General features: G+C 45.8%; 4 protein-coding genes across 4 annotated transcripts; all 4 read right to left on the reverse strand.

Moving 5' to 3' along the window:
* Positions 1-162: 162 nt before the first annotated feature.
* On the reverse strand, positions 163-3,496 carry LOC116161211 (putative zinc finger protein 286B). The gene is made up of 7 exons (XM_031474481.1): positions 3,182-3,496; positions 3,025-3,106; positions 2,724-2,973; positions 2,292-2,674; positions 1,864-2,137; positions 1,537-1,810; positions 163-623 (listed from the first exon to the last, which is right to left on the reverse strand). The coding sequence occupies exons 2-7, from the start codon at positions 3,088-3,090 to the stop codon at positions 188-190; spliced, it is 1,683 nt and encodes a 560-aa protein (XP_031330341.1). The 5' UTR covers positions 3,091-3,106; positions 3,182-3,496; the 3' UTR covers positions 163-187.
* A 57-nt stretch (positions 3,497-3,553) lies between these two features.
* LOC116161228 lies at positions 3,554-4,667 on the reverse strand. The gene is made up of 4 exons (XM_031474506.1): positions 4,504-4,667; positions 4,262-4,457; positions 3,924-4,217; positions 3,554-3,872 (listed from the first exon to the last, which is right to left on the reverse strand). Exons 1-4 carry the CDS (start codon positions 4,636-4,638, stop codon positions 3,640-3,642), a joined length of 858 nt encoding a protein of 285 aa, XP_031330366.1. The 5' UTR covers positions 4,639-4,667; the 3' UTR covers positions 3,554-3,639.
* Positions 4,668-4,710: 43 nt separating this feature from the next.
* Positions 4,711-6,490, reverse strand: LOC116161217 (mitochondrial-processing peptidase subunit beta). Its single transcript, XM_031474489.1, has 4 exons — positions 6,386-6,490; positions 6,053-6,274; positions 5,065-6,004; positions 4,711-4,989 (listed from the first exon to the last, which is right to left on the reverse strand). Exons 1-4 carry the CDS (start codon positions 6,446-6,448, stop codon positions 4,787-4,789), a joined length of 1,428 nt encoding a protein of 475 aa, XP_031330349.1. The 5' UTR covers positions 6,449-6,490; the 3' UTR covers positions 4,711-4,786.
* A 513-nt stretch (positions 6,491-7,003) lies between these two features.
* Positions 7,004-9,709, reverse strand: LOC116161223 (vacuolar protein sorting-associated protein 26B-like). The gene is made up of 4 exons (XM_031474496.1): positions 9,517-9,709; positions 9,320-9,463; positions 9,059-9,272; positions 7,004-7,899 (listed from the first exon to the last, which is right to left on the reverse strand). The coding sequence occupies exons 1-4, from the start codon at positions 9,517-9,519 to the stop codon at positions 7,100-7,102; spliced, it is 1,161 nt and encodes a 386-aa protein (XP_031330356.1). The 5' UTR covers positions 9,520-9,709; the 3' UTR covers positions 7,004-7,099.
* Positions 9,710-9,795: the final 86 nt, after the last annotated feature.

A 9,795-nucleotide genomic window follows, 5' to 3' on the forward strand; every position in this document is an offset into this window, starting at 1 on the left:
TGGACCTGGAGCACTTGTATTGTGATTTGTGCCACGGCCCGGATATACTATCATTTGACAGATGACATACGGTGTCTACCATCACGCTGTATCTGTACACAGTGTTGCAAATGTTTGAATCACAATTCGAAGAACATACAAATTGAGTAACGCTTTATAAATAAATTCTTATAAAATAAATTCGATCTTAGGCTTGGCACTTGACGTGCTTTTGTACGATATGCCTCGTCAGCGACGAGATGAAACTATACGAGCACCCGCATATGTCGCAGCGATGCAACGTCCCCGTACCGCGATGTATGTCGGTGTGTCGCAGCATGTTCGAGTATCGCGAGAACGCGCGTCCGCATATCTCGCAGCAGAACTGCTTCACGGGGTCGTGGATGCGACGATGGAAGTTGAGATCGCCGCGGTTGCGAAAGGAACGCGTGCAGACGTTGCACGTGTACGCCCTAATACCGGTGTGGATGAGCAGGTGCTTCTTTAGGCTGGACTCGTCGGTGAATCGTTGTGAGCACACGGTGCATTCGAGCGGTCTCAGAGACGGATCGTGTATCGTGATGTGGCGTTTCAGGCTTCCCGCCGAGTTGAAGGATTTCGGACATTTTGAACACTGAAACAGCCTAAGCGAAATTTTCTGATTACGTCTTAGAATTCTGGAAAACCATTGAGTAGTCTTAGATTGTCCCCCCATTTTGAGGGAATACCAGCAAAGCAAGCAAAGAGATGACCAACTGTCATGGTAGTTTTAAGGGAAAAAGTAATTGATTCCTTCTTCTTCTTGTGTTAGAGGGGGAGGGCCCTGAGCAAACGTTCCTTTGTAGGGAGTGTCATTAAATTTGGAAGGTATTCCTTACCTAAGGGAGTGAGCGTTATGAAGGAAAATGTCCCACGGGGGGCTGGAATACCCCCAATTCACAGAAGGACATTACCTCTTTGCTGGGAAGGGGGGGTATTAGACCTCCCTGTGGTAGATTCTCCCTCAAAACATTCACCCCTTAAAAAAAATTTGATGACACTCCCTACAAAGGGACATTTTGGGGGAGCATCAGAGGGTCTGGGGGGGTATTCAATACCCCCCAGCACACAGAAGGAATAAATCACTTTTTCTCGAAAACTACCATGACAGTTGTCATCAAATCTATTTTTGCTGGAGGTTATTAAATACCCCCCAGACCTCCCCATAATACATTGCCCCCCAAAACGTTCACCCCTTAGAACCCTCGTGTATGGTATACCCCCCCAAAGAAAAATTTGATGACACTTCCTAAGAAGGGACATTTTGGGGTGAAGCGTACCACCTGGGGAGGGAGGGGGGTTCTTGATACTCTGCAGGACACAGGAATGAACGACTGACTTGACAGGGTCATCAAATCTCACCTTGCTGGGAGGTAGTTAAGGTCTCAAACGCCCTCCCACCCCTCCATCGCCAACTCCAGAGTAATGAGGAATAGTTTTTTTGCGGGATTTGGTCATCATACAAAAGGGGAGGGGGAGGGGGCATGCTTTTTTTTGGTACCGTGACAAGACACTTACTTATGACACGCGAGCATTCTCTTATGCCTTTCCAAGAGGGAACCGTTAACGAAATTTTTCCCGCATCTGTCGCACGTATGCACCTGGTGGTTGCCGTGCGAGTTGAGAACGTGCCGGCGTAGCTGCTGCGCGGACTTGAACTCCTTCGCGCACAAGCGGCACCTCGCCGACTCAAACGACGGCACCAAGTTGACCCTCATCGACTTTTTCCCCTGGCAATCGACCGTTGTCAGAATCGTCACGAAGACAGTCGACGACCCGTCCGAGTTCGTATCTGCCAAAAGCGAAACAATGTAAAAATTCATTCACACAGGAGGGGGTTCCCACCGTTTACGTCGTGCACGTCGAAAGTCCAGTCCTCGTCGTTGACCTGCGCCATATGACCGTAGACGTATGCCACCGTTTTGGTGAAGTCGTTCGTTTGCGAGCCGTAAATTTTGTCGACGATTTTCACTACGAGCTTCTTGTTGCGCATCTTGTTACGGACGCTCTCTAAGTCCATCAGACCGGCCAACGTCTTCACGATATTCATATCACAATTTTCCTTCGTCAAGATCCGCTGCTCCTTACGTACAATCAGAGGTTGGACCGCATCCTCTTCCTAAAATTCAATTCCAACTTTACAAGACATGGAGAGAGAGAAAGTGATACCTTCCAACCAAGGAGAAAGGAAGAAGAGAACAGGAGGTTCAAACCAAGGACAAGGAAGAGAGACAATGAAATCTTCCAAGAAGAAAAGAGAGGGGATCACTTACATTTTTGACGGTCATCTTATCAACGCTTTCGCTACTTTGAAAGTGAAGAATTTTTCCGACTATCCGTTTTCCGCCGGCGGTCTTACCGATCGTCACTTTCCGGTTGACAAGACCGCCGCCGTCGTCGGCGGCAGACTCCTCGGAACTCAGTTGAGTCTGCAGCTTCTGAAAGTAACGATCGAGGGTAACCGTCTGGCCCGTCACGAGATTTCGCCCCGTAATTTTTTTCAGGTCGACCGTGTGCACGTCGTCGTCGTCCGCCGTTTCCGCTTCGCTCGCCTGCAGCTCCTCCATTTCGACGGTTTGCAGGTGAAGCTTGCCGTCTTTGAGAATCGCGTACTCGCATATCGGCTCGAGCTCGGAGTCGAACACGACTTGGTCACCTGCAAAAGGTAGGCGGTGAAGATGGACGGCGTTACTTAGAGCTAGCACCTTCCGTTTCGTTGCTCTCGCCGTTATCCACAATGAAAGTGTACTGTGAAGCGCTGTCTTCGTCGTAGTACTCTTCGTTTGTATAGTAAACGATCGGACTCTCCGTCTTGCACCCATTATCGCCCAGGTTGTTGACGAGATACTGTTGGCCGTCTTCTAGGACGACGGTGTGCCCGTCGAGGGGGACTATAAATTGACCTTGCTGCAGAAACAGAGCGGTTTCGCTTTGGTCATCCACTTCGCACTGCATCTACAAGGGGGGAAAAAAGTGACCATAAAATAAACAAAGAATTACACTTACGTCGTCTGCAGTTGCAGCCGGTGGTTCTGTTGGCTCTTCGAAATCCTGCTTAAGGACGAAATCCATAACAACGGGAATAAAGCTGCAAGAAAATTTGAAAAATTGGTCATGTTTGTTTATTTATTTTCGATTATTCCTGATCGGTAAATAAACTCACCTTTTTATTAAAGGAGATCAAAATGGCGTCTTGTTACCAACAACGGAACAAATGAAACGAAATTCCCCAACATAATACATCGTTTATGTAGTACAGGGTGCGTGAGCATTTGGGTCTTTCTATTCGTTTACACACATTTTCCATGTACGGGAGTTCTAGTGGCGGAAGAATCCAAAGGTTTTCGAGAAGAGTGGGAAAGGTATTAAGAATGGCATGCTAGGATGTGGGGAGGCGGTTGGACTCGTCGCCTCCCCTGCCCATTAATCGCCTTCTACGATCTCCAGGACGGGGAGTGGGCCAATTCTATCCCCGAACCCACAGGGGGAAATTGAATTTGAAAGTGATTCTCCTCAAAACCAAAAAATGGTTGTATTCACAGTCTACAGGAGTGTTTATTCTTATAAAAATTGTTGTATAAGGATCACAGATAGTACACAAGGAGTTTGGTTACAGAAAATCTACTCGAACAACTTCAATATCTCAAATATTTTCCTATTACACCTGCTGTACACAAATAAGGTGTAAATGATGCTTCTAATACAATTACGCACCTTCCGGTCTTCGGTACGTAGCATCGACAAAGGCTGGCAACCGGACTGTAATACCTCCGTACAATACCTGATTATCATTTTCTCTACGACATACACGAAATTATCGAACAGAACCGTTCGGACCGTTTCCCCCACAGTATCTAAAAAGTCAGTATTAGCGTGAAATACACGAATGAAGTGTGACAACCAACCGAAATTGTGCCACACATATTCTAGGCACGCTTTCTCTTCGGGACTGCGGCCTGGTCGTGCCGCCCAATTCAATAGTATTCCAGTTAGTAGCTCGTCGGCGTGCGAAACGTTTAACAAAGCGTAGACGAGTCCGACTTGATCACCCTGGAGAACGGGGTCTTTAACAGGCCGAGACGGGACAGTCTGAATTTTGATAGCTTTCACGATCTCCAAGCATTCGCCTAACGCTGCGTGCCGGTTTGCGCCCCCGGCACTCGAAGCATTGTCCTCTTGGTAGTGTTTTCGGATTTCGTCTGAAAGATGGTATTGTTAAATACACGCGTCGTGGCCGTGTCACCTTGGCGTCGCAGCAGTTTCGTGCGGAAAGTGTGTAGGCTCTGCAAGTGGTCGCATATCGTCGAGACTGGTGGGGTGCAATCGTCTGCACTTTGCGCGGTAATTACGGGTCTTAAAGTTTCCAAGAAACATTTATAGCTTGCGTTGTCTAAGTGGTAGTGATTCGTTTCATTTACACATAAATTCCTCAACGCTACCTGCAAGTAAAGTGTTAAAAACGTGCAAGTCCACCGAATTACTAACAATTGTATTTGTGTACTTAGGGGAGACTTTATCCGATTCGTATATGTTAGACGCAATTTCCCTTGCGGTAATTTCGACCTGACACGGTTTTAAGGCCGTGTACTTGCAATTTATTTCAAATAATTCGGTAGTCATTTTACAGAGCACATAACCTACAAAATTTCAAACTGTCACAGTGTTGCCAGTTTCCTATCATTATACAGGGTGTAGAAAATTCGAACGGCTAATTTTAATTAATTAAATACATAAAATTTACACAATTACATTAACGCTTAAAAAAAATTTAAACTCTAAGCCAGTACATGGCCCCACGTACTTCATTGTAATCGGGCAACTGCTCAACGGGCCCGACACCGGCGACGGCGGGACAACGATCGTATATATATTTGTAGCAGACGTCCCGTACGTTTTTGGCTGTAATCGCGTTAATTCTATGGGTCAATTCGCTAGGCGATATTCTTCGTCCATAACACAGCATTTGTCGGCCTACAAAAAAAACATAGTCAAAACACAGGAGGCTTAGTGCATGAAAAACACCCTGTATATACTCCATGGCCTTACCTATATCTTCACACACCGCAGTTGACGTGTCCAATTGGAGCAAAGTATTTGCAGCTAGCAGCGAACGCGCTCGTGCCACCTCGCCTTCGGTTACGTTCGTACACAAACGCATCAACTCGGACTGCACATTAAACATCATATCTTCAATTTTCAACGGATCCGACACAAAGTAAACGCCCCAAAGTCCTGTGTCCTTATAGCAGGTGTTGAAGCTCTGATACGAGTGACACAAGTCGTACTCGGCGGAATATCGTGCTAAATTAGTCGCGTTCTGCTTGGCGGACGCTTGCGAACGATCCCACGCGCCGAGCAACGTGCTCGCCACCATCAACGTAAGGGTATCAGGATCCGTCCAGCCGGCACCTTCGACGGCGAGCGCGACGTGCGCCAAAGGAATGCTATCGTCGCGTACGCGAATCTCGGATCCGGTGAATCGGCACGGCTCGATGCACGGCACTTCGGCACAATAGGCGTTACAGCCCTTACCGAAATGGCTCTCGACGAGCTTCACCAACGCGTCGTGATCGACTCCGCCGGCACCCGCTATAACCATCCGGCTGGGCTTGTAGTGATTCTCTAGGTAGCATCGCAAATCGTCGGCGCTGATCGCCTGAATGTTGGCGGTCGGTCCTAGAATTGTGTTCGCCAACGGCGTGCCCTGGTAGGCCGTCGAGTGGAGATGATCGAAAACGACCTCCTGCAGATTCGACTCGACCTCCTGCATTTCTCGCAGGATCACGCCACGTTCACGTTCGATCTCCGATTTACCCAACTTGGCATTCTGCACGATGTCGGCCAAAATCTCGATCGCCTTCGGTACGTCCTTCGCCAGACACTTGGAGTAGTAGACGGTTTGCTCGCGACTGGTGTACGCGTTTAGCTGCGCGCCCATGTCTTCGATTTCGATCTCGAGCTGACCTTGCGAACGCTTGTCGGTGCCCTGGAAGAGATTCGACTTAATCTCGTATGCAAGCATGTTGGATTATACTTTGAAAGCCATGTGTTCCATAAAGTGGGCTACTCCGTTGTTCTGAGCGGTTTCGTACCTGCTGCCGGCGTCAATCCAGATGCCGACCGTCGCCGTCTGCGAGCCCCAATCTTCCGTCGCAACGCGAATGCCCGAGTCTAGGACCGTGCATTTTGTGGGCGGCACGTTTAGAACCGCCGGTTGAGCGCTGGCACTTGCTAGACGTCTAGACTGCTTCAGTACCTGGAGATTTTGACTTACGTAATACACGTTTTAGATTAATCATTAACGGGTCATGAAATACATTTGGGGGGTATTATAGGAATGTAATTGGTAAATCGTGAGGGTACTCACCTTTGCAAATTCTTTATTTTTCGGTAATTTGGGAAAAATACGAGAAATATGTAGGAACGCCATCTTTTTTGTAACCAAAAAAAGGTGAAGCCAATTCAGTGTTACCAACCTACAAAGAAAAGAACTAAGATTAACCAGCACAATTGTATACACAGTGCTTCAAATTTTTAAGCGGAATTATTGATGGCGCCAAAAAGACCTTTTAACAAGGGACCGTTACCTGTAGAGCATACTGCGTGAAAAAGTTTCCTTCATAGATATTAATAAAATGTCATCACCTTAACTTAAAACTAAAAAACGTTTTGAAGCATAACTGTGTAACTTTAAGAAGGGGATAGCGTAGCGTGCGTTGCCACCCCATTAATAAACAATGTGATAGTAACCGACCCTCCGATTCCACGCTTACGTACGCTGCATTATAGTAATAACACTTTATTATAAACCAGATATGTCACCTACTTTACATTTATAATTTATCTTAACTTATTCGAGTTTCTCTTCTTCTTTTATTGTGATAAAGCAAATCAATTTTTACAGCAATTTTGTTTTTTATACATGGAGGTTTCGCGATATCTAAGCGAGAGCGTTAATAAGATGAATATAATAATAATAAATACAATAATAATAATAATCTGATTATTAAAAATTTATATCTATAACATAATAATGCCAATATACAAAAGAAATGCTATTAACGCTCGTTCACTACGTGCATCACTCGTCGTTTTCGGGGTTCGAGTTTTGCTCGCCGTCGCCCGCCTCTCGTTGCATGTGCTGTATTAAATTGTCGTTGGGGGTGTTCTCTAGGAAAGTGTCGCTGGTGGAGACGTCCTCGTCGTTCGTCGGCGACCTGACGCCCGTGAATATTTCCTTATCGTCCGCTTTCACCGTGCTACTGTCGGGTAGGTGGGGTACGATCTGTAGGAAATGATCTTCGCTGATGTCCTGCCCCTGATTGTTTTGCACGTTGGACTTTCGAAGACGGTCCCCCTTTCGCCACAACGTGATCTCCTGCTGTTTGAAGTATCGACGGTCCTCGGTGTCCATCAGGACCAAATTGAGAAAGTACCTAACGGAGAACTTTTTGTTGATGTCGCGCATCGTCGGCGTCAGCTCGTAGCCGGCCAAGAAGACGCGAATCGGTATGCTCTCGCCCCGAACGGGCGCCCCGTCCATGATTTCGTATTTCGCGATCGTCTCGTTTTCGGTGAACGTGTTCGGTCCCGAGCCGGTGATCTCGCGTTTTATAATCGCGATCTCCATGTGCTTTATTTTGATTCGTACGAGAAGGAAGTATATTTTGCCGACGATGACGTCTTTCAAATGATATTTCGATTTGTTATACTCGAACTCGATGTGAAGGCAGTCTTCGATTCCCACTTCCATTTTGATCGAGTTGTTCATCTCCGGATAACTGGAGAGCGTGTGAACGGCTATATCGACCTCTTTTATTATGTCGGCCAGTCTCCGTACGATCGTCACCTTAAGAAAGTATCGTAACCTCACATTGCAGCCTACGGTCACGGAATCATTGACGTATACGTTTAGTGGCGCGATTCAAGGTTAGTAAAGTTAATAGGTTGCATTGTAACTAATAGCAACGCGTTAATAATTATGTGTAGTAGGCCCATAGAGACACGGGGGGGGGGGGGGATCTCGCAAACCCCCCTTCCAGTATTCACAACAACAACAAAACTCAATAACTCCTTTTACTATAACTCGCAGCACTCTCATGGGAGTTTTCTGAAAATGAGCCCTCTTGTGGAAAATCATAGTACCATGCGATCAAAAATGAGTTGCTGTCGAGTCGCCTTTGAAATTTTTGTTTACATGGGAAATCGTATTTAACTTGAACTACCAAAGGCGACTCGACAGCAACTCATTTTTGATCGCCCATTATCAAATACCTTAATATATTAATACAGGAAACTGACGTTGAAAACTGGTCGCAAATTACAGCGCCATGACGTTGCGGTAGGAAGTGTCAACACAAGCTGTCATACTTGGTTTAAACTTTATTGATGGCTTTACGCGCTTTATTATTGTTACTGTTATGGATAAATTGATAACATTAAGGTATTTAGTAATATCACATATCTTGGATGTTAAATAACCTTGGTAGTACAATTAATTTGCTCCTTAATTTTTCGTCATTCTACACCGGGCCGTGTAGATGACGCTCTTTTTCGTGTCGCAGCTTACGCAAGTGCAAACGGTAGCGAGTTTCCTGTATTAATATATTAAGGTATTTGATAGTATGGAATACCCCCCCCAGCCAGCACTGAAAATTTGATTACCTTTTTTCAAAAGCTAACATAAGGTCGTTAGGTGTAATAAAGAAATAATTATCAAATCTTTCTTAGCTGAGGATACTGCTGGGGTGTATTCCATACCCCCCCAGAGCTATGTTCTTCCCCAAAAAATTTAGTATTAGCTTTCTCTACACAAAAGAAAGCTTCATCTACCCTTTTTTATAAACTAATTATCAGGATCTGGATGCTCTTGTGGACAATGGTAGTACCGGGGGGTCTGGGGGGTATTTGATTACCTTTTTCCAAAAGCTACCAAGACGAAAATATCCTAAATTCAGAGGAATTATCTTGAGATTGCAAAATTATTTACAGAAAGTTACAGTGCAACCCGTTACCTTGACTAACCTCGGCCTCGACTAACCTGTGTACACCTCGAAGGGCTTCTCGACGCAACTAAACTCGAACGTGTAACTCGTGTGCGCGATCATCTCGCCCGGACGCGCCAGCTCCTTAACCAAACTGGTAAACTCGTGATGATTACCCCTATCGTAAAACAATTCTATTTGGCCTATGAATTCTATTTTTATACCCTGGTGCTCCAGTTTGCTACCCGCCTTTTTCAAACTGACGTTCACCTGCAAACGACCGTTGAAACAAGCGCGACCTCGTCGAGGCCAGTTACCTTTCCCGAAACCGTCTCCCCATCGTAATACAACAACATGAGCTCCTTCTTGCCGTCCTCGGTCTTCACCTCGACCTTTTTCCTGCTATCTTGACCGTCGAGGCATATGTCAATGTCCGCAGACTGTCCGAATCCAAAAAAACTCTGAAAAGAGGAGACGTTATCGCCAGGACTCCCTTCCGCCGCCGCGCTCTTACCATTCTCGTAAATTGTTTGTATAATAAGCGCCTATTTACTAACCGGGATGGTTTGAACTTACAACTAAAAGTATTTTTGACACTCTTCCGCGATTTTACATAAGTTTAATCATTTAATTCGTTGGGGAAGATATATTTCTGTCGCCATCAATTATTTTGGCATATGACAGTCGGTGTAAAATTCGACGTCGAAAGTTCAATGTCGAATTTTTCGATGTTACGTTGACTTTTGATCGCGCGCTGTTGCAAGTTTTACAAAAAAGTGTTACCTAGAGCTTG

This window comes from Photinus pyralis, unplaced genomic scaffold (assembly GCF_008802855.1).
Source record: "Photinus pyralis isolate 1611_PpyrPB1 unplaced genomic scaffold, Ppyr1.3 Ppyr1.4_LG10, whole genome shotgun sequence".
NCBI lineage: Eukaryota > Metazoa > Arthropoda > Insecta > Coleoptera > Lampyridae > Photinus > Photinus pyralis.